The sequence below is a fragment of the Aristolochia californica genome, unplaced genomic scaffold, assembly GCF_029961685.1.
Source record: "Aristolochia californica isolate CCGP_79_NKW_82.1479 unplaced genomic scaffold, dmAriCali1.0.hap1 SCAF_9, whole genome shotgun sequence".
In the NCBI taxonomy this organism is placed as follows: domain Eukaryota; kingdom Viridiplantae; phylum Streptophyta; class Magnoliopsida; order Piperales; family Aristolochiaceae; genus Aristolochia; species Aristolochia californica.
The window spans coordinates 3,476,056-3,498,861 of record NW_027182290.1 but is presented as its reverse complement, the minus strand read 5'-3'; the positions used below and the strand labels follow the sequence as shown (position 1 = coordinate 3,498,861).

General features: G+C 38.7%; 2 protein-coding genes across 7 annotated transcripts; one reads left to right on the top strand and one right to left on the bottom strand.

The window, feature by feature from the left end:
- Window positions 1-1,818: 1,818 nt before the first annotated feature.
- On the bottom strand, window positions 1,819-3,090 carry LOC137941548 (thaumatin-like protein). The gene is made up of 2 exons (XM_068787006.1): window positions 3,022-3,090; window positions 1,819-2,775 (listed from the first exon to the last, which is right to left on the bottom strand). The coding sequence occupies exons 1-2, from the start codon at window positions 3,080-3,082 to the stop codon at window positions 2,063-2,065; spliced, it is 774 nt and encodes a 257-aa protein (XP_068643107.1). The 5' UTR covers window positions 3,083-3,090; the 3' UTR covers window positions 1,819-2,062.
- A 2,681-nt stretch (window positions 3,091-5,771) lies between these two features.
- LOC137941008 (B3 domain-containing protein At3g19184) lies at window positions 5,772-22,732 on the top strand. Of its 6 annotated transcripts, XR_011110350.1 has the most exons (10): window positions 5,772-5,875; window positions 5,983-6,186; window positions 6,312-6,416; window positions 11,872-11,906; window positions 11,991-12,156; window positions 12,262-12,468; window positions 13,230-13,287; window positions 17,008-17,089; window positions 20,604-20,647; window positions 22,470-22,732. XR_011110350.1 is itself a non-coding variant. In XM_068786199.1 (8 exons), the coding sequence occupies exons 2-7, from the start codon at window positions 6,052-6,054 to the stop codon at window positions 13,263-13,265; spliced, it is 681 nt and encodes a 226-aa protein (XP_068642300.1). In that variant the 5' UTR covers window positions 5,772-5,875; window positions 5,983-6,051; the 3' UTR covers window positions 13,266-13,287; window positions 22,470-22,732. The 6 variants fall into 6 exon arrangements, 4 of the variants coding, with proteins under 4 accessions (XP_068642300.1, XP_068642299.1, XP_068642301.1 ...); XR_011110349.1 differs by lacking the exon at window positions 17,008-17,089; XM_068786199.1 differs by lacking the exons at window positions 17,008-17,089; window positions 20,604-20,647 and having other exon boundaries at window positions 11,994-12,156.
- The last annotated feature ends 74 nt before the right edge of the window (window positions 22,733-22,806 follow it).

The window sequence follows — 22,806 nt, the reverse complement described above, 5'->3', positions numbered from 1 at the left end:
CTCATGATAGGTATAAATGGCCAAGAAAATTAATTTTACAAAATTGTTTTAAAATTTTCAAACTCATGCCGGAAGCCCCCTTACTGTCTCATGCCCGAGCCATCATAGAAATCGCCTGTATGGTCGCTTAAAGATCGATATTCAATATTAACGATAAATCTTGGAGAACCTTCCTATCCGAAAGATGCTCCTCAAATTTGTTCCACTTCAAAAAGTATATTTTCTACTCTTAACAGTAAGTCAACAAGTTTTCAATTGACAAAGAGACACCTTGTCTCTCGACTTTCTCAAGTCAATAATTGAAAATATTGTTCAAAATCCTCAACTAATGGATGGTGTACATTAAATGTCTGAAGCTTATGTTAAGCATCACAATAGGAGAACTCAAGCTCTATGAATCCCACTAGGGTACAAAACCACCAAAATTTCAATAGTTTAATGAAAATTGATAATCTAAAACGATGTATCACCCACTTCATTGAAACTTGCAACAACACTAGAACAAATGACAACTTGATGTAAAATAGTTTATTGGTTTGTTGAGAGGGAATGCCTTGACTGGTTTATTGAATTCCCTTCGAAGATAATTGACCACAACTCAAAAATAAGTTTTTAAGACAACTTTACAATCCTTGTCGTATTATCATCTAGGTGAAGCTCGCTAAAACCAAACAACAACAAAAATGAAATAGTTATTGACTACATAAACTGTTGACGAAACTTGAGCTTGAACTGTAAAGATAACTCAAGCCACTAAATAGAGATAGAAATTCATATGTACATGTAAGGAATGAAGTAGGCTTTGTACTACTTTCTTCAAAATAAAAAACCAAAAACTTATAAGAATTACCCGTTGAAGCTCATCAGATGCATATATTGACTGTTTTAAAAGGAAACAACAACACACTAATCTTTGAACATCAAAAGCCTAAAAAAAAGCAAAAAGTTCATGTTGATAGTGTATTGATGAAGCTTATGTTGTTAGCATCATAACTACACCAAAAGGTAGTTCTTCCCAAGTAAAGCAAATCTTTGGCGAATAAAATTTCCCTTGGGAGGAAAGGTGGGAAAAGAAATATCTCATTTGAAATGAGGATGTTTAGGAAATATTTAGGAAATATTAAAAGAACTTCTTGAACAATAGTTGATAAATCTTCCACTTCCAAAGTGATTAGAAGAAGTTGGCAAGGTAAGTGATCTATGGTATTGTAATTACTATCAAATTGTTGGACATCTAACATAAAAATATTTTGCCTTGAAGGATAAATTTTTTGAACTTATTAAACAAAGAGAAATAGTTCTTGATACAAAGCATGAACAACAACGAATATGAATTTTGTTGCAATCAAGCCCTTAAAGCAATAATAGCAAAGACATATAACTTGAAACATAAAAAGTTCAACATTATTCCAAAGCAAAAACTCACTATTTAGAGGAAGTCTCTACAAAAAATCCTAGTACTTTAAATACAACTTCATTCCAAATTGCCTTCAGGAAATTTGAGCCAATTGCGATGGAACTTCCAACTTCGTTCAGTGCAAAGCAAATTCAATTGAAACAAAAGGCAAAATGCACAACAATCTAGTTTCTTGCAAGGAGCCAAAAGGTTTTCCTCAGAGTAAAAAATTCAAGCAAATTTGAAAGAAAAAAGACCATCTTCGAAAGCCAAAATTTCAAGCAAATTTAAGCATAAAAGATTATCCTCAAATTTCATGGAAACTTTGAAGCCAAATTCCTTCAAAACTTTCATGCCAATGTAAAATCATGTTTAGAATCTTAGCTTCAAGTGAATATAGGGATTGAATAAACTCGAACACATCTTAAGGTTTCCAAGTAAATCTTTCAAGTGGTAGAATCTTGTAGCAAAAAAAAGCTTATTGCAGGAAGGCTAGCCCATACAACCGAATTATTCCATTTTCGAGCGTTCGGATGCTTCTGCTTTGCGTCGGCCTTAATGGATGCCTGGCAAGTCTTAACAAAAGCATTATATTTTTTTACAAGAAAACTAAAGAACAGGTGATTCCAATGCACGGAATGCAGCAATACGCTCTTCGTCTACAATCTACATGATCGCGTGATCACCCCACTTGGAAGGACAGAAGGTGATCACGTACTCATTGGACGAGCAGCTCACTAATGGCGGCGGACTGTCATAAGCGTAACTGTAATAGTCGGGACAGGCTTTCTTGAACATCTTCGAGTACATGTTAGGCTTGCATTTCTCCGGGCTACCGTAAGCATTCCTGCAGCAGAACACGTCGAGATTGAAAGCCAAGCACGCACTCTTGCAGGCCACCACCTCCCCACCTTTGCCCGTCACCTGAAGCTCCGACGGACACATTCTTTTGATATTATTGGTGCAGCCGTCGATGGAACAGCTGGGCGAGGTGGCCTTGGTGGAAACCGAGACGGGCAAGTTGTAACCGTCCACCAGGCTGACGTCGTAGAAGCTCGGTTTGCTTTTGTCTTGTTGCAGTGCTACTTGTACAAGAGTGACCGGAGGGAGGCCGATGACTCCGTTGCACTTGAGGCGGCCATCGCAGTCGCCTGTCTGGCAGGCGGGTTTGGAAGAAGAAGAGAAATTACAGTCGGTCCTGGCCCATATACGGCCGCTCCAGGTGAACGGCGCGTGGATTTTCTGGATTCCACCTGAAGGAAGGTAAAAACCACCATCGGCCACGATAGGAAGACCTGCGTTGGAGGCAGTTGCAGGCCATATGGGAAAGGAGCACTTGTTGGTTACGTAAAATGAGACCATCTCAGCGTTAACAGGACCTGCAACATCGGACAAACTTGTCAGAACATGACTACCTAAGATCTGTTTTTTGTAAACCTTAAGCAATCACCCATCATTTTCTTTTAGAAAGGTGAAAGCCTGAAACAATTTCCCACGATACTAGCTCAAGTTAGAGATCCACGCACTACAACGTCAAATAATCGAAGAGATCAAGCATTTTTGCTGGATAAAAGTTGCCATGAATTAAAAACTTGAGATCATGGTCAGGGGAGGATATAGATTACCAGAAAAAAGGAGACGGCAGCAGAGGAGAAAGAGAAGAAGGACGAGAGAAGGCAGCTCCATTTGAGCACTGGATCGAGTGAGACATAACTTGGAGCTCCAAAGTTTTTTATAGGTGAAATCAGAGGTGCTATTCCTTGCATTTTACTCCAAGTTTTAATATCGAGTCTTTGAGGGCACTTTATCGCCTGGCTTAAGCAGTTAAGTGGGTTGTTGCAATCTAGAAAAGAGAGAGCTTAAATGATGTTTCTTCTCAGTACATTTGGCAACTCTTTCGAGTAGGTGATTGACTTATCTTGTACGCCAAGACTTGATTCGCAGTAGGGATGGAGCGAGGGAGAAGTTCTTCTTCCCAAATAGAAGCGAACTGAACGGGATGGATCTCCGCCCCTCCCCTTTTCCTTAGTTGGCTAAGACCTCCCTCACTAGAAATAACGGGGAGGGGGTGGGGTAGCCCGCTTCACCTAGGCCTCTTTGTTTGGGAACATAGAGGTTGGCGAAGAGCGGAAGGGTAGAGGCACCTGTCCTCTCTGCTGACATGACTACTTCCACATACTACCAAGGAGGGCATGGGATTTTGCACAGCAATGGGAAAAAGTTTGACAGGTTTTACCCTGACTATGCAATAAAAGAGGGGGAGGTATAAGACCTGATTGGTGGAAACCCGTTATTATGTAGTTGATCGGTAAAAAGGCGAAACTCACCTAATTCAACTACGTACTTTCCTTTGCCCTATGTTTTTTCATAATGGCTCATATTGAATTTCGGAATGTAGAATAAGTTTTGTCGTACCTTTCATTGATTAGGTATACAATATTTATGGAATTATAACACAATTCATACTTTAACAACACTATAATTTGAGTCTGTCTATATTTCAATCACTTATAATTTGAACTTATCTTTGTTTCAATCACTTATAATTTGAATATGTTTCTGTTTCAATCACTTATAATTTGAGTTTATTTTTGTTTCAATCACCTTTTTATCTTTATCTCTATCATGCTCCCGCAAGATGGAGCTCCAAGAAGAGAGTCCAATCTTGGTCCTCAAGAAGATGAAGTGAGTTCATGAAAATGGTAATCCATAGCAACTGAAACTGGTTGCGGCTAAGGTGGACGAAATCAGAGATAACACATCATCCTATTGGGGTGAAGAGGATTTGTGGCTTGGTTATGCTCTGGCAATGCGACAAAGGCGGACAAAATCAGAGATAACACATTGCATGTGTGAACTACACGTGCGTTATTCGTACATGTGCGCGCGATGGGGGGGGGGGGGGGGGGAGGGGGGGTGCTGGTGTGATGCCAACGAGGGTGATTGTTAGCAGGGTGGCATCGGTGCAGGTCGTCAATGACGATGGAGGTAAAACTCGATGGCGATGGTGATGGTGTAGACGACAGAGATGTAGAAATTTCGGCGATTGGTCTACAGGGACAATGAAAGAAGGAATGGTCATCAGAAGTGATGGTCTTCGACAATGGCAACGACGACGAGAGAGGAGTTGGACGGATGAGGGGCGACGGTAGGGAGAAATTTTGGGTCAGGCAAGGGAAGAGAAGGTTCAACTGCTTTGGTTGGGGAAAAGTCTTGCACGACGTGGCACCAACAAGACCCGATAGGTATTGAGAGTGGTGGTTGCAAGTAGGACTCGACATTTGGCTGTTGATGCACTGACGTGACCCGATGGGGAGAGAAAGAGCTTGTTGGTGAGAGGTGTCATTCTGGAGGTGCGATAGGTGGAGAAGAATAGTGACACAGGTTGCTGCTAGGAAGAGTAGCAACACTGGTAACCACTGAAAAGAGCAATGGCATTGGTAGCGACTGGGGCAGACGGAGTCGAAGAGCGCATTGTCTAGTGAAGAGATTTGGAAGAGCAACGACACTGATAGTGGCTGGGGCGGACAAAATTGGAGAAACCACATTGTCTTATTGGGGAGAAGAGGATTTGCAGTGAAGGTTTTTTTTTTTTTTTACTTGAATGCATGAAATTCGAAAAATGTCCCAAGGATAAGTACGAAATTGGACACACTCTTTCAAATAATAAAAAATGGGTGATAAAACATAAGTCAAAACCATCCTCAAAATATTTCGAACAAAAATAATGATAATAATTAACAAAGTGGATAATGACTATCACTCTCAAGACGACGATAAAGTCCCAAGAGTACCAATAAATTTTTTTCAGTGGACTTAAAAACACCTACATATTATAAAAAGGATTAGCCAAAGCAAAACATAAAAGGGCTAAAGGGGTAAACGAGAGTTAAATAAATGATGGTAGGAGAAAAAATATTAAGTAAAAGGTTAATTAGGAATTAAAGAAAGATAAGGTGAAGAAGCGGGGGCATCATGTGTTATTTCTTCTAAAAAAAATCATCAATCGGATGACATGGTGGCTATTGATTAATGACGTGGTCCGTGACTTTAATAAAGTTTTGTGAATGTTTTTGGTGGATCTTCACTCAAACAGCTTTTGAAAAAATCTCATCAATTATAAAGAAAACCCTAAACTTAATAAAGTTTTAAAAATCCAATGTTTTTACAAAATCTGCCCCATAACCTGCTCGGGGTTGATCCTGTGTTGTCCGGCCCATTTCGGTTCTGAAGCTTGGGCCCATGGCAAATTTGAATTCAAACGCGCCTTTTCCATTTTTCCCGGACACTGACACGACAGAATCGACCTTGCACTTTTAAGTTTTCACTTGCTCCGAAAAGTGCCGTTGAAAGGCATTTCTTTTGTGGAGAATCTCGCCTCTGCAATATTTTCCGTTTGCGACTCTCTGCTTCACTCTTCTCGATTTCTCTGAAGCTAATAAGAGAAAAGCATTGTAAAGTTCCTACACTTGTGAAAAGGTCTCTTTGAATTTCGCTCAGCAGAGACTCGCTTCCTCCAGCTTGTTTTTTCGCTTCTAGTTTGTTGAAAAAGTCACTTTTTTTTCACTCGTTAATCTTCTCTACAGATCATCTGCTGGAAGTTTGTATACAGCATCCTTGACGCAAAACCTGGTTCATTTTGTATTTATTTGATTATGAGGAAGGTACAAAAGTCATCTTATGAAGAGCTTCGGCGACAAAGATTGGAAGAAAATTTGAAAAGATTGGAGGAACTCAATCTTCCCAAACTCGCACAAAAGCTGAAAGATGCATCTCCAAAACCTTCCCCTGTTAGTCCTTCTCTTCCTTTCTTCGGACATTTGCTTAATTCACATTCCACCTTTTGACCGTTTGAGCGTTTTTTGGTTCGTTATTCTTTTATTTCTGAATATAAGCTGCTTCGTTTTGCCAATAGGCCAAGCCGAAGAAGCCTCGGATTTTTCGCAAAGAAGAGCTGGAATATGTAGATGTTAGAAGGTCCCCCCGTGTGGCAGGGAAACCAACTCCGGACTACAAAGATGTGAGTGCATCTTTTTTGGTTCGTTGCTCTTCTGTCTCTCTGCTTTAAAGCTTGCTAATTTATTTACGATACTTGTGTATGTATGCCGAATTAAAGTATATGCTTCGGTACTTCAAAGTATTGGGATAATGGCTATGGACTAAACTGGACGCAATTTTCAACTTTTTTTAACACATCCTCCAAGTCTAATATATAGCGGCTGATTGTTTTTCTCTACCCCTACAAAGTTCATGTCTCTTTTCCGTGTTATATCTATAAGCATATACTATGAACTAGAGTTATGAATACAGTACATTTTCCTAGTCTGTAATCCTCTTCAAGATACAATTAGGACCCGTCATCGTCTGTTTTTATTTACAGTTTTCTCTTTATATCTATTTGTGAATGTTTATGAATATCAATTCAGAAGTTGTCAGGTGGTGCTTTGATTTTTGTTAAAAGGATAGTCCCATATACATTAGTGAGTATAAAGATCTTGTATTTATTAGCTGAGAAAAAAATTTCCTTAGTAGCTAGTCATTTTGGGATTAGGTTTTCGACCCAAATTTAATATAGTATCATAGCAAGGTTCTCATATGTAGGCATCTACCCAAATTATCCATGTGCCACCACGTGATGGCCTCTACCCAAATTATCCTCGTGTCTACACGTGAGGGGGAGTGTTAAAAGGATAATCCCACATACATTAGTGAGTATAAAGATCTTGTATTTATTAGTTGGTAAAAGAGACTTCTCATATGTGGGCATACACCTAAATTATCCACTTGCCTACACGTGAGGGCCTCTACCCAAATTATCTACGTGTCACGTGAGGGGGAGTATTAAAAGGATAATCTCACATACATTAGTGAGTATAAAAATTTTGCATTTATTAGTTGGTAAAAAAGGCTTACTAAGAGGCTAGTCATTTTGGTATAGGGCCTTCGACCCAAGTTTAACAATTTTAGTTAATTTTTGCATAAGAAAATTTGTTTAAAATCATTATTGTTTATATCGACTAAATATTCCTAAACAATGTGCTCTACATTGCAAATGTTTCGATTAGGCTGTACAATTGGGATGCATTTTGTTGGCACGAGTTGTCTCCCTACAATATACAAGTGAAAGAGGTTTTTTGATGTGATATCAGAGCGGGAATAATAACCAACGTTCGGCGACGATGCAGGGAGAAATTCCTGGTCCCTTTTTCGAGAGTTTATGCCGCGTCGGGTCGCGTATCGGCCCCATGGCCACCTCTGCACATCGACAAACCTCTTTAGGCGCTGTTGGCGCGCTTCCTCCGTCGGCTGCCGGGTGCGACACTGGCCGAGCCTCTGACGAAAACGACGAACCCTGGTCTCCCGGCAGAAGCCTTCCCGTCTCGGTAGAAGCCATCCAGTCCTGCGTTGTCATGGGGACGATGATGGTTCTAGTGTCGTAGGTTTAATTTCAAAACCCAAACTTAGGAAGTGGATTTAATTTCGAATCCAACGACTCGGATTTGGATCGGACTCGGACTAGATTCAATTTGGAACAGACTCAACCGAGTTAACCCAGCAAATGAGCGGGAATATCTCATGTGTTCATCGCGGGTTCTTGAACCCTCGTACTAGTGTCTTCATCTATGACCGATATAGATTTCCAGTCTAGTGAATCTCTACCCTCCTCTGTCCTAGTCGAGTTGAGTACGAGAATGTCTAAAGCTGTAAAACTTCAACCCCGACCACCGATTGGAATCAATTTGGATGACACCAACTATGTACTCTGGTCCCCAAGTTGTCCAAATGTATGTCTCAGGCAAAGACAAGTTGGAGTATTTGAATGGTGATTTCCCTTAACCTCCTTAGACGGATCCTACCTTTCGACGATGACACATAGATAAAGGATGGTTGATTAATTCTATGGACTCTTCCCTCATCAACAATTTCATTTGACTCTCGACAGCCAAGATGGTCTGGGATGCCATTGCTAGTACGTATTTTGATGGTAGTGACATCTCCCAGGTGTATGATCTCCGACGACGTGTGACACATTGTTATGCACCTAGCCAATAGTACCCAAAAGATCGGCCTGTTAGGAGCTGAAGGCATAGGTACTTAACCCAGGACCACAACATCACATCCATCGCCACGAGCTGACGCCCACGGTGGCTCAAGACTAAGCAACGATCGTCTGGGCGGTGTCTACGGCCTGCGTCCAAAGGGAATTGAACTCGCGACGTAGCGCTTGCTCTGATACCAAATGTTATGTACCTAGCCAATACTACCGAAAAGACCGGTTTGTTAGGAGCGGAAGACATATGTACTTAACCTAGGACCACAACACACATCTCAAACAGTTTGGTAGTTCTCATGAAATTTTTTATAATAATCTCTAGGGCCTTTGGCGTGAAATAAACTTCCGTCGACCAAATCCGATGGAGAGCTCAGCTGATATACAACGGTATAATACCTTGATTCAAGAAGAATTGGTATATGTGTTCTTGGATGGTCTCGATGATTGCCTAGACCATTTTTGAAGTGATGTTCTCTAGATACAACCTTTCCCAACCGCGGTCCGCAAACCTATGCTCACGTTCGCAGAGAGGTTGTTCATCAAGCAGTAATGATGACTGGTAGCTCCGATGATACACTAGAAGCAGTTCTAACATCTAAAAGCATTAAACATGGTTCACACCCTCCAACACACTTTTTCCATGGTGGCAAATCATGTTCCAACTCCAAATCACGAGCCACTTATAATGGAACTAGATGCTCTCACTGTGGGAATGTGAAGCATACCTGTGAGACCTATTTCAAGCTACACGAGTATCTCGATTGGTGGCACAAACTCCAAGCTAGAAAGCTTCGGGATGCAAGTGGGAATAATGAAGGCACGTGCAAGGCTACAATGGTTGTAGTAGAGCCACATCTTTCCCTTATTCCAACTAATAGTTCAAATTCAACTCCAGGTAATGTTCTCCTCGTATTAATAGAGAGGTTGATTGTAGCACTTGGATACTTGATTCTAGAGCAACTGACTATATGACGTTTGATGCGAATGATTTTTCTCAAACCTCTCCTCCCAGGCGAACTAGCAGTGCCAATGCTAATGGAGTTATTTCTTCGGTAATAGGGGTGGGAACGGTGATGTTGTCACCAACCGTACCATTATCTAATACATTACTTGTACCTATTTTTTCTCACAAGTTATTGTCCGTAAGTCAAGTTACCAAAGACTTGGAATTGTTTTGTGCTTAATTATCTTGCATTTTGTCTTATTCAGGATATTTTCACTAAGGAGATCATTGGGTGTAGTACAAAGCGGAGGGGTCGAGTATATATCACTTGTGCCACCTGAGTGACCTCAAAGTGGAACAAATTTGGCTGTGGCACTATCGGTTAGGCCATCCTTTGTTTGGTTATTTGAAATATGTGTTTCTTGATTTATTTTTGGATTTTTCAGTTCTAGACTTTAAGTGTGAAACTTGCATTCTAGCCAAAAGCCATCGAGTCAATTATCCTTTGAGTATGAATAAGACTGATGTCCTTTATGCTTTGATTCATTTTGATGTGTAGGGTCCTTCCCCTAAATATACTTTGTCTAGTTTTCGTTGGTTTGTGATATTTGTTGATGATTGCACTCAAATGACTTGGATTGACTCAGGGTCCTTTCATAAAATGATTCAAACTCAATTCTCTGCTAGGATTTGAATTCTTTGATCTGATAATGGTGGAGAATATGTGAATTGACAGTTCCTTGAGTATTTCCAACGTCAAAGACTGATTCATGAAACCTCATGCCCCTAGACTCCTTGGTAAAATGATATTGCGGAGCGAAAAAATCGGCATATACTTGAAACGGCTCAAAATCTTTTACTTGGAACTCACGTGCCTAGCCACCATTGGACTAATGTTGTTGCTACAACAATCCATCTTATTAACTGCATGCCCTCCAAAGTGCTTGAGTTCAAGACTCTAGTACAGGTCCTATCAACCTAACTTATTACCCACGGTGTTGATGCTTCCACTTCGAATTTTCGGCGTTAATCTTTAAAGAAATCAGCACATGAAACTTGTTCCTTGTGCTATTTGATATCTTTTTTGGGTATATGCTATACATAAACAAGGGTACCGATGCTACGATCCAACTACTCGGTGCACATATGTGACTATGGATGTCACATTCTTGGAATCCGATACTTTCTACTCTCCTGTTGCATCCAATTATTCTCTTTCGGGGGAGACATGAGAAGAAGAGTTGAATTGGTTGACATTTGACTGGTTCATGGACACTAATATAGTGACATCTCTGGAAGTTGAAGTAGCAGTACCCCCCCTCTCTTCAGTACTAACAACCCATTTCTTGAGAATATCAGTGAGGTAAGTACTCCTGCCACAACTCAAAATTTTAATGATGCGGATACACCTGTCAGTGGCTGTGAATTACCTATCAGTCATTATCAGGGAAACCACCAAACAAATATTCTCTTGAAGTGAAGGAACAAATATCGAGATATCTGATTGCCAATTATGTATCTACAAAAGAATTGCCTAAACCCTTCAAGAACTTTGTAAGTGAACTCTTCTCACACCATATTCCCACAAGTGTTGATGAAGCTCTAAAAGGCCCTAGGTGGGTTCAAGCTATACAGGAAGAAATGAGACATGAAGTCTTATTTTGTCAATGGGGTGTAAATGGGTATTCTCCATTAAGTACAAATCTGATGGAGGTCCGAATTTTGCCAATTTATTAGCTAAAGAATTGGTTGATCTAGGAACGAGGTTCTAATTACAATGAATGGATGACACAATGTCAGCAATACAATCAGTGGTTGGCTAGTGGCGCCAAGGGGGGGGAGTTATCTTTTGAATACCAACTGATGACAATTTTTGAGTCTCCTTTGATAAGTAGTTTGCCATGGAGGTGCTCTTTGAAGATTTGGAGGTCCAATAGAGAGTACTCACTTCAGTAGTATTTGAATCAGCAATACCCACCGGCCCGGTATAGGATAAAATAGGGTCTCCACTACTGTCTCTGAAAACACCACCAACACCAGTTGGCCCAAGACAACCTAAAGCACTGCCATCAAAATTGAGTTTGATACAGTCACAAGGGGGTGGATCCCAGGTGACCATAAACAGATTCTTGTAGGGGCCCACCATATGTGCGATCAAACCCCAATTTTCCCGAAGGGAAACATCCGATAGAGAGGCAAAACTCCTTCCTAGTATGTAACCAACTCGAAATAGAGGCCCTTTCTTATATTATAAGCATGGAATCTTTATAATCCTAGTATTTTTTAATTCCTCATTGTTTGAGGCTTCTTTGTGGATCCTATATATGGATAATTTTTTGGTGGAGGGCCATGTACATGTATTTGTTTTTATACCATATTAAAGTTTGATCCAACTTCCTTCCCAACTGGCTAACATGAGATCTTTCTTTTCCTACATTTATGTTAGAATACACTAACACTTTTTTGCTATCTTTTAAGGTATCTGCTGATGAAAAGGGGAGGACGCCTATACGGTTAGTGGACTATTTCATGTAGCAATAATAGCAACCAATTTTTCTTAAATGGACTATTTTAAGATTGCCTTGTCAAAAATTCAGCAGAAGCTACAAACGGAGGGATTTAGCCGGTCGCGTCTATGCTTCAGATGAGGCAAGGTCATTTGCAACGAATAGTGCAAATGAAATTCATTCAAAATTGAGAAATAAATTCCCTAGCTTTGTCAAGTCAATGCTCCAGTCCCATGTAACTGGTGGGTTTTGGCTGGTAAGAAACCTTTTTTAGATTGACAATAGAGCTGTGAACAATCGATTAAGAACCTGTAATAGTTTATATCATATACAAATTATTTGTAATATCTATTATATGCAGGGGCTCCCTAATCAATTTTGCAAGTCACACCTGCCTCGTAGTGATGAGATGGTCACATTGATAGATGAAAAAGGTGATGAGTATCCTACTGTATATCTTGCCCAAAAAACTGGGTTAAGTGGTGGATGGAGAGGCTTTTCACTTGATCATAGCTTAGTTGATGGAGACGCTTTGGTTTTTGAACTAGTTAAGCCTACAACATTCAAGGTGATGCTTCCAACCTCTTCCTACTCTTAAAACATTAGATGCTAACATGCTTAAGTATATTTCAAGTAGTTTCCTATTGTCAAGAGTTCTTTACTTGAACTATTCCTTGTTGAATTCTTTTGTTATGCTGATAAATACGTTGCGGAATGTGTTCTTGAGCCTCTTCATACACAGTTATCTAAACTTTTTTTATGATTCTGGGTACCTCGTGCAGATGTTATAAATCAGTTATTAAGTCTTTGTTGTATATGAAGAGAGTTGTTTTCTACTCAGATCCTTAGTTGGGAAGAATTAGAATTTGTTAGAGATCTAGATGTACTATAGTCTCTAAGAATTATAGTTCAACTGAAAGTCTTTCTGCTTATTAGAAATAGTTCTAAATTCAGTTTATTAGTTCTATATACTTCTGTATGTTTCCTTTCTATGTTATCTACTTAGTTAAATTTTATATTTGTAAAGTTAAATATGCTACTTTTAAAGGTCCTAGTTAGTTTATGCATATGAGTATTTTACCATTAACAGTTAATTGTGAATTGCAAGAGCTTATACATGAGCTTGACGTTAGTCTAGACTAAAAGCATAATCTATGAATGGCAAATTTATGGATATGTCATTATGAATGGTTCAACTCTTGTTTCTATAAATGTATTTGATAGAGCCATTACTTCAATATATGAATACTTGCCAGCCATAAAAATGCAATGTCAAGTTATTATTTGATGAATGCTGATATTCTTTTAGTTCAATCTTCCCTAATGCAGATTTACATAGTAAGGGCAAGTGATTACAGGCCTTAGCGTTGATACAAGTACATGAAAGGTGGTAATTTGCTTCAAACATATCTTCAAATTTTGTATTTGTTCTGCCTAATGTTGTTTAACTTCTTTTATCTATGACTATGACTTCATCCATATCAACTGTCAATTTTGTTAGGTTTGGCTACACAAAAATCTTTGCATATTTCGTTAGTCTATAAAGAAAGAGTTTTAAGTAAAATGCTCATGCTTCTAGTGGAGAGGGCCAAACCAAGTTCATATGCTTAGATTTTAGATTATTCTAACTCTCATGTAGGACTAAACTCAAAAATCTTTAGCACATTTCAACCCTCTTTGTGTCTCCAAACCTGGATTGGTTTGGATGGAAGCTTAAGAATGCATACAGGATTTTGAGGTGGGGATTTGATGTATGTCGTATAATATAATTGTTAAGAATGAAAGGGAGCTATCGCTAAGCCTCGCTATAGGTCGTTAGTACTGTAGAGAATAACTGAAAATTGAGAATGTAATGAAGGCAAGAAAGACACAAGAAACATAAGGTAAATTGGAATCTTTGAATGGTTGAAATTAATTAAGTCTGCATTAATAGTGCTATTTGTACACAACAAAGAAGCAAGAGAGGGAGAGAAATGTGGGAGGAAACTTCCCAGTACTCCATAATTTTATTTTATTTTATTTTATTTTTTTTGAATCTGGTGAACTTTATTCATAAAAGCAAGACTACAAATTTAGAGAGATATTCCCATCACAATAAGAGATTTTGTGGAAGTACCACTCTTAGCAAGAGTGTCAATCGAAGAGTTGGATGACCTGGGTATACGAGACCAAAAGCAAGAAAATAGGGAGGATGTCTTTAATGTCATGGAAGGTGGTCCGATGTTTCCAAGGAGAGAGGTGGTCCGGAAGATGATAAGACCTTGGTGCAGAGTCGTGCTCGACTAAAGTAGAATTAGAGACTCCCATAGGCCCAGAGTAAGAGATCAAGCTGACACCATCACAATTTTTGAAAACTCCGCCCAAACCAGCTGGGTTGGGATTTCCAAAGGCGTTGTCAAAGTTCAGCTTAAAAAAATCAGGGGTAGGGACTCCCATTCCTGCATAGCAGGTTCACGGTATGGTTTGGACATTTGGGCAAAGACCTACCAGTTATTTGCGAGAGAGAGGAGGGGGGGGACTGCAGAGGTGCTAGAAATCTTTGTGAGAGTGGAGCCACATAGAGATCTAACTAATGATGTTGTTGGAGACATCGTTAGCATTGGAAAATTTGAAGTTTAAGTGCCTATTGTTCTTCTCCTTCCAAAGGCCATAAGGGATACAAGCAAAGCAAGATGATAAGAGAGTCTTGCCCGTTCTAGGGATTGGGGAGCCAAGCAAGAGATAATAGGTGTTGTGGAGGTCATGTGGAAGGCAAACCTGTAGACTAATGAGGTAGAGAAGGCATGTCCGGACTTTCCATGCAAAAGGACAATAAAGAAGGATGTGGGAGAAGCTTCGATCAGCAACACTATTGTGGAGGGCACTCTAGACTATCTCTTCTTCTGAGGTTATCAACGGTCAGGATGTTATTATGGAGGGCCCTCTAAAGAAAAAATATGACCTTGGGGGCGTAGAGAGGCGCCAAGCGGTGGCGGTAGACTGACATTCTTGTAATCCCTACCAGCCAGATATGTGGTGAAAAGCCGAGGACACAAAAAAATATTCTGCTATCAACGGGTTGCCAAACTAATTTGTCCTCAGAGTTGTGGCTAATTTTGATGTAGTTGAGATCATCCAAGAGGGCACAAATGTCTAACGTCTCCGAGTCACACAGACCACAACGAGGATGAAGATTCCTACACTTGGAATGTTCCCAAGAATAGGTCATGGAGGGATGATGGTTGAGGCTAAAAAAGTGCAAGGTAGGTAATCTCTGAGAGGCATCGGGCCAATCGGTGATCATTCCAAAACTCAATACGGTGGCCACTGACAACGAAGAAGCTGATCGTGGACGTGAAAATGGAGAGGAGATATAGATATTGCCGAATGGGTGATAGCCAATGTTGAGGTCGTCCAAAGGCCCACAATTCTGAAGAGTATCTCTGATTGGCAACAACCAAATTTCTCCAAAGTGTTGAATTTTCATAACCACTTGAAGAGAAGGGTGGTGCTCACTATCAGCCTGATCATCAACCCACCCATGATTTTCCATTTGCAAATATCATTTCAATTCACTAAGTGGTATTTGAAGCCATAAGAATCGTCTCTTGATGCACTTGAGGTGATTGCAAACCGTGGCTGGACAAGGGAGGAACAAAAGGTAGTGGTTTGAAAGGCCAATTATGCAAGAGTATAAGAGAACAAGACAATTTCTTTTTTAAAGAAGACGACCCCGCCAAGTAGCAAGATGACGGTCTACTCCCACAATCATCGGGGACTAGAGGTCTGTATGAGGCCAACAATCAAATGGAGAGGCCCAAATATGTAGAGGGGAATTGGAGCAAAGTTGGGTTCGTGTGGAATCTAGTAAGAGTAGTTTTTCCCAATTGACTTTTTGACTTGAGATCAGATCGAAGAGGCCAAAAAGGGCTTTGAAGCGTTTGACGTAATCTTGTGATTCCTCCCCAAACCAAAATGTGTCATCAACAAACTGGAGCACGGGGATGTCGAATTTCCTCGGATCAGGAACCTGACATAGCCATCAACATCCTTGGCCGAGTAGACCATATTGAAGAGGAGGGGGGAGACATGATCTCCTTGATGGATCCCTGTGCCATTAAGAGGAATGGAGTAAGAGGCTGAAGTGATACAACTTTTGATCCAAAAGCGCCAATGAGAGCCGAATCGCATATGCTCAAGAACATCCTCCAGTAAGAGTAGTTTTTCCCAATTGACTTTTTGACTTGAGGTCAGATCGAAGAGGCCAAAAAGGGCTTTGAAGCGTTTGACGTAATCTTGCGATTCCTCCCCAAACCAAAATGTGTCATCAACAAACTGGAGCACGGGGATGTCGAATTTCCTCGGATCAGGAACCTGACATAGCCATCAACATCCTTGGCCGAGTAGACCATATTGAAGAGGAGGAGGGAGACATGATCTCCTTGATGGATCCCTGTGCCATTAAGAGGAATGGAGTAAGAGGCTGAAGTGATACAACTTTTGATCCAAAAGCGCCAATGAGAGCCGAATCGCATATTCTCAAGAACATCCTCCAGATGTTGCTAGTTCATCCAATCAAAGGCTTTCTCATGGTTAAGCTTGATGATAATCTTGGCCATCAAAGATCTCTTGAAGCGCTCAATGATTTCATGCGCTACCATTGTTGAATCAAGGATGTTGTGCCCTTTGATGAATGTGCTTTGACCATGGTAGATGAGTGTCAGAAGAGTGGCCATGAGGCGATGAGAGAGGAGCCTGACAATGATTGTAAGGACTAGATATAAGGCTGATCGGTTTCGAGTCCCTTGGAAGATCAACAACAACTTTCTTGGCAATGAGGGTCATAAATGATCCCTTTATGGTAGAAGTCATGGACAATATTGGCTTTGAGGTCTTGTTTCAATTTCTTGAGTTTTTAATTTCTTTTCCTGAACTTTGTCTGAGGCTACTAACACTTTGCTGAAAAGGATGTGTTTAATCACGTTGAATGGGCCAATCATAGCATACATTCAAACTATCACTTTTTTTTATCATTAGAACCACCTTTAAGGGTGGAATTTGACTTTCCATGTGGTGCCATTTTTAAAAAAATGTAATTTCCCCTCTCTATTTTTTATCTCCCTCAAAGTGTGGAAAGCCAGATGAGGGGCAAAGGTAGAACATCCTCCTCCCCTGCTCCCATTTTCCTTCAGCTGTAGGGACAAATCCAGGTAAGGGTCTTCTCCTCTTTCTTTAAATTTTTATGAAAATTTTATTTATTTATAACATTTTTATATAATATTAAAAATAAATAAGTATATATTAGATAGTATAATACTTTGATATTTCATTGTAATATAAAGTTAATTAAATTAAAATTAAGTTATGAATTTGATTCTTGATTATCTTAAAATCCAATTCATGTTATCTAATTTAAAGCTTATTTTGTTAATTTCTAATTATTTAATCCATTGATTATATTTGAAGCTATATTCAATATGTTATAGATTTCCCTATTGGTAATGTTGTTGCTTAGGTACATGGATCAACTTTTTCTTGCTATTCGAATGGGTCAAAGCATGTTCATAAAACTTAGGCAAGGCTAAAAAAATACGATTTGGGATGGAAAATATTAGCTTTGTTTTGTGAAGATCTTTCAGATTTATGAAATACAATAAGTCTATCATCAGAGAATATTGGATCAAAGGAGTAATTTACCTCAATCTCATTATGTTGTGCAAATGTCGGTAGGTTTGTTGTGTTCACATTGTGCAAATGTCTCTATCATTGACAATGTTGTTGGCTAAGATTATTTTTGCTTTGCCTTCTTTTGTACACCTTTAAAGTAGGAGATTGACCACCATCTTGTGAGAAGAGAGAACATTGATAGTATTTTGGGACAAGAGTCATAAAAAATGTGAATATCCCAAGAAAATACATTTGGGGCTTTAGGTCTGATTTGTTTCCCCTTTGACAAACAACGTACTAACAACACATACCAAAGTGACATAGAATTAATGAAAAAGAGTTATCATAGGGAATAATCAAGACATGGGTTCTCATTATTTAACACCTTAGAAGGCATTATATTAGATAATAGAGTTAAATGGCATAGGGCAAAACATTTGGGGAATGTTCATAGTAAAGACCTAGCCACTTCAAGTAAATGCCTTTGTTTTTTCTTTCCACTACTTTATTTTGTTGTTCATTGTTTGCACAAGATATTTGGTGTAAAATTCCTCTTTTCTTCTACACAAAAGAAGAGAAGGCAAATGACATGTACTCTTTGGCATTATCTTAATGAAAAACTTTAATTCTTGAAACCTATTGGATGAAAAGTTTAGAATAAAATCTAATTTGTCTTTCAGAAAGTAAAATTTGGTTGCACTAGAATAATCATAAATAATGATAACAAAATATTAAAAATTAGATAGATTAGATACCTGCATAGACTCCAAATATTTGATTGTACCAAAGAAAATGAGTCAAACACTGTTGCTCTACTTAAAGAGGAAAAGACATTTGATGAATGTTCACCTAAATGAAATGACTCACATTCTTAATTAGAGATGGCCTTCAAGGTCGAAACTTAATGTTGTAACTACAAGATAATGGATGCAAGTTTGTAGTAGCATAGTAATAGTGTGATTGTTGTTACTGCACCTACAAACAATGGGCAGTTAGCTAATATAGACTACCATGTTTGTAGTTGCCACCAACCACCTATTGATTTTCGGTTTTTTTTTAAAGGATGTATATATTAACAAAGAGAATTATAAAGAACTCAGGAGCATATCCCTGAAAACAAGAGATTGAAAGGTTGCTCCCGATTTGGCAAGCACATCCCCAGAGTATTGATTGCCGGAGGAATCCGAGATGACACCCTCAAAGCCAGCAATTCCAAGATTGCTGAGAAAAAACCCATCAAAATTTAACTTAAGGAAACCATGCTCTGGGGAGGTTCATTCCTGAATGACTGGGATCTTGGTTCCACACCGCATCTTTGCAATATTACTCAATTATCGTGGATAGATGAACCAGCAAAGGAGGAGAAATGCTTACCGCGGAATCACTTCTAGCATCAAAACGCTTGCGGTTATGCTCATTCCAAAACCCCCATGAAATGAAATCAGTGCAAGCGGATATCATAAGCTTTCCAAGCCCAGGAAGGGGAGAACCAATGAGCATCTTGCTGAAAGAAATCAAATCGTCTGACACACAAAATTGCAACCTAGTCTTACAGAGGATGGAAGTCTACACAGTCCACGAGAAAAAAGCATTGGAGCCGGATTTGATGGGCCGTTTTGACCTCGGAGTTGCAAAGAGGGCAAAGAGGATCAATAGTTGGGTGTCCTCTTCTTTTGAGCACATCTATTGTGAGTAACTTTTCTAAGCAGGCACTCCATATGAAGAATTTTATCTTTGGTGGGGCATAAAGACGCCATGAAAAGAAAATTTCATAATCCTTTTGATTTGAATGCCAACCATTGATAAAACTGGAAGCAGAGGACACGGAAAAACTTCCTCTTTTATCAAACCACCAAATCATCTCGTCAACAACTAAAGGCCTCAGTCTAAAGGATGGCATACATTCCAACAACCTACTTGCCTCCAAAGCCTCAATATCAGAGAGACCCCTTCTAGGGTGCAAGTTCAAACCATCTCCCTCAAAAGCATCTGCAACCGATATCTCCCTTCGCAAAAATAGGAGGAAAAGGTTCTTGAATGCTGACTGTAAAGGAAAGATACTCACTGCAACTGGTGGTCTTAAAAAACAATGGTGGAAGTAAAGGTACTGGTGCAATTTGAAGGATATTTAGCATATCAAACAATGATAGATTATATGTAATTTGAAGGATCTGGTGCCATGAATTTGAGTGAGGACCCCAAGCTTGTGATAATTTGGAATTATATATGACTGATTATTTATGTTCAGGAGCACCGGAATAATTTCTATAGAGAATAAGAGAAAGAACCCATTAAGGTATTGGAAGAAGTGAGAAATCGACTTTTTATTTTTTGGAACATCTCAAAATATTTAGCAGACAACACACAATTCCATTATGTATGTCTGGAGGTGAAAGTAGAAGTCTTTGATAAATTATCTGAATGTCTTAAAGCTAGATTTTTTCCATTGTCCAAATAAACTTTCCATGGAGTGGTCAATAAGTGTCAATTGTGTGAGCTATATATTTGCAATGTTACAACATTTTTTGTCTCCATCACCTCGTTCTTGTCCATGTCCCTTCCATGGGAATCATCTATATCCATATTGTTTCCTCTACCATGTCTTGTGGTAGTCTACTTTGTTTACATCATTGACGTGGTTTGTTTATTATCATTGGTCTAGGTCAATGAAACTGTTGATTACTTGAGTTCCCAACATGTTGAAAACTACATTTAATTTGGTCTTATAGATTGATTTTATATTTGTGTAGAAATTGCCTCCAAGATCTGTTCAATATTGTCAAATATAGGACAATAATGTTTTTGTTCATGTTATTGTTGTTGATGATTTGCTTTGTCAGTATTGTATGTTTGGGCCAACTTCCTTTCTTGGAATGAACAATCCTCCACTCTATTTACAAGTGTATAACTAAAGATATCATATAGCTTTCCCGGTTATCCAAACTAGCATATTACTGAAAACGAGAGTTCTAAAATTTCTGCAACGCTTTGTTAGTATAACAGCATCATGAGCTCTGTTTTCCTCCATTTTGTTGACCCCTTTCACCCATTTTTTAGATTTTACATCTGAGGAATATGCGACAGCTTGAGACCAAACAAAGGTAACTTGTGACATCTCATGTAATGAGACATCTCAAGTAATGAGATGTCCATACAAATCTTAAGGAATGAAGAATCTTTTAACAGCTTAGGAACGCTGAAGGAAATTTGTGATATCTTTGAGTTTATAATGATAACTTTCAAGATATGTGACTTGAGTTCTGTGAAAGACTATGATGGTTTAACCAGCTATAGGATAAGGATGTTTGAGTAATTTCTACTACTTTTTACACTGGAGTTTTTTCTGTTTTCATGGTTTTTATAATTTGATGGAAGTTTGTGGACATTTTTATGTTGTCCAACATATTTATGGAATGGGATTTCTGAGAAACAGTTTCCTGGAAACCACATTACTGAAACAAAAAAACTATATCCTGGGTTAAAGTAACGAGATGGAAATACAATTTTGTAGAAATCTGTAAATAGGAGTTTGAGAGAAGATATGAAGGAGAGAAGATTTGGCAATAAAGATGAAGAGAGCTGCATAGGAAGCAATCACATAGTGTCAAAACACAACACCTAATTCTGATATTAACTCATTAAGTAAAGAGTAGGGGTGGCTCTGAGCCAAAATGGACTTGTGAGCGGCTTGAGCTCGGTTCAGTTTTTGCCCAAATTCGAACTTGGAATAAGGCTCATTAAAACAATTTGAGCTTGGGATTTTTCACGCTTGGCTTGTTGGCTCGTGAGTTGACTTGTTACCATATTTTTCCTTATGAAAATACCCTTTACCATAATTGTTCTCGTCAAATTCCTCTTTAGCTGGTTGATGATTACTATTATTTCCCTCAAACCTTAGAGATGACTGCCGTTGAATTGTTTTATATCCTTCAACACCCAATGCTGTTTTTTGCCAATGGAATAGAAGTTATTGATGGAGAAGTTTGCTCTTTCTATTAGGTATATTAAGCTGAATATGTACATTGGTGTGCTTCATTCTAGATGTGTACATCCAAATTCTCCCCATATGTTTTTTATAATTTTTTATTTTTGTAGTTTTAAATCTTTGTTAAACTCGAACATGCATCAAGCTCGAGCTAGAGTTTAATTTAAGGCTCTAGGCTGAGCTCAAGTTTGAGGTCTTCAAGGCCAAACCAAACTCAAAGTTACACAGATTCAAGCTCGAGCTTAATTTAAGTCTCAAGGCTGAGCTCAAGGTTTGAAGTTTTCAAGGTCAAGCTAAGCTCAAGGTTGAAGTCTTCAAGCTCAAACCTGCACAGATTCAAGCTTGGCTCAACTCAATGCCACCTGTAATAAAGAGTTACATCAATGACCAGAATACACCTTTACAAACTTTAGTAAAACAATAAGATAACTGAATAAAAAAGACTTTATTGTACATCATACCATGTCACTTATATAACATAGAGGAGACATTTATGTGTATGAAATACCCATAACTTGACACAACTTGAACACTTGAAATACCCATGTATGAACACAAGTCAAAACCTTTGCACAAGATGCATAGAGCATGCATGTTAAATGATTTTCGATCTAAGATTGATATAGGCTGCATAGTCTCACAGTTCATTAGTTTATAGATGTGCTTACATTGAATACACAGTTATTCACTTCTTCTAGGATTTTGTTTTAGTGATTCAAACTACATCAAAACTATCACAAGACTTCTTACTTATTCTGTAGAACACCTTTCATGGGTGTTGAATATGCTTTTTATTTGATTGCATGAGCAGATACCTTCATCCTTGATTAGACCTGAATCCAAAATCTCACACTAAAAACTCTTTCAAATAAATGTTTCATTGATGTCTAGTTAAATGCTTTCATTGCTTTTAATCATTTAAATTTTTTATTTTGCAGGAACTTTAAGAAGCTCTTACTTATTTCCAGACATTAACAAACTAGTGCTGGGAATTTACAAGGTTTTGGCTGTGTAAGTTGGGCCAAAGGTTTTATAGCTCTTTTTCATCTTAATCTTCCTTTGTCACAAAAATGTTTATGTATCAAATGAGATGCTAATCCAGCTTTAAATTCGGAGTGATCTAACTCAACTTGGATTTTGAAAAAGGCTGGAATAATGTTAATAGCTACTTGCGAAGTATCAAATGCTAGCATGTCACCAAAATTAGGCTTTATATCTGCGAACTGCTTCTGCATAATTAACCACCCTAGTAGCTGGCAACTCTCCAATGCTAGA

Excerpts from the sequence above, each read along its gene's own strand:
- LOC137941548 (XM_068787006.1), bottom strand. The coding sequence starts at position 3,082 with ATGGAGCTGCCTTCTCTCGTCCTTCTTCTCTTTCTCCTCTGCTGCCGT. Across the intron at positions 2,776-3,021 it reads CTGCCGTCTCCTTTTTTCTG|GTCCTGTTAACGCTGAGATG; the intron begins GTAATCTATATC and ends CCGATGTTGCAG.
- LOC137941008 (XM_068786198.1), top strand. The coding sequence starts at position 6,052 with ATGAGGAAGGTACAAAAGTCATCTTATGAAGAGCTTCGGCGACAAAGA. Across the intron at positions 12,157-12,261 it reads TAACTGGTGGGTTTTGGCTG|GGGCTCCCTAATCAATTTTG; the intron begins GTAAGAAACCTT and ends TATTATATGCAG. Across the intron at positions 12,469-13,229 it reads TTAAGCCTACAACATTCAAG|ATTTACATAGTAAGGGCAAG; the intron begins GTGATGCTTCCA and ends TCCCTAATGCAG.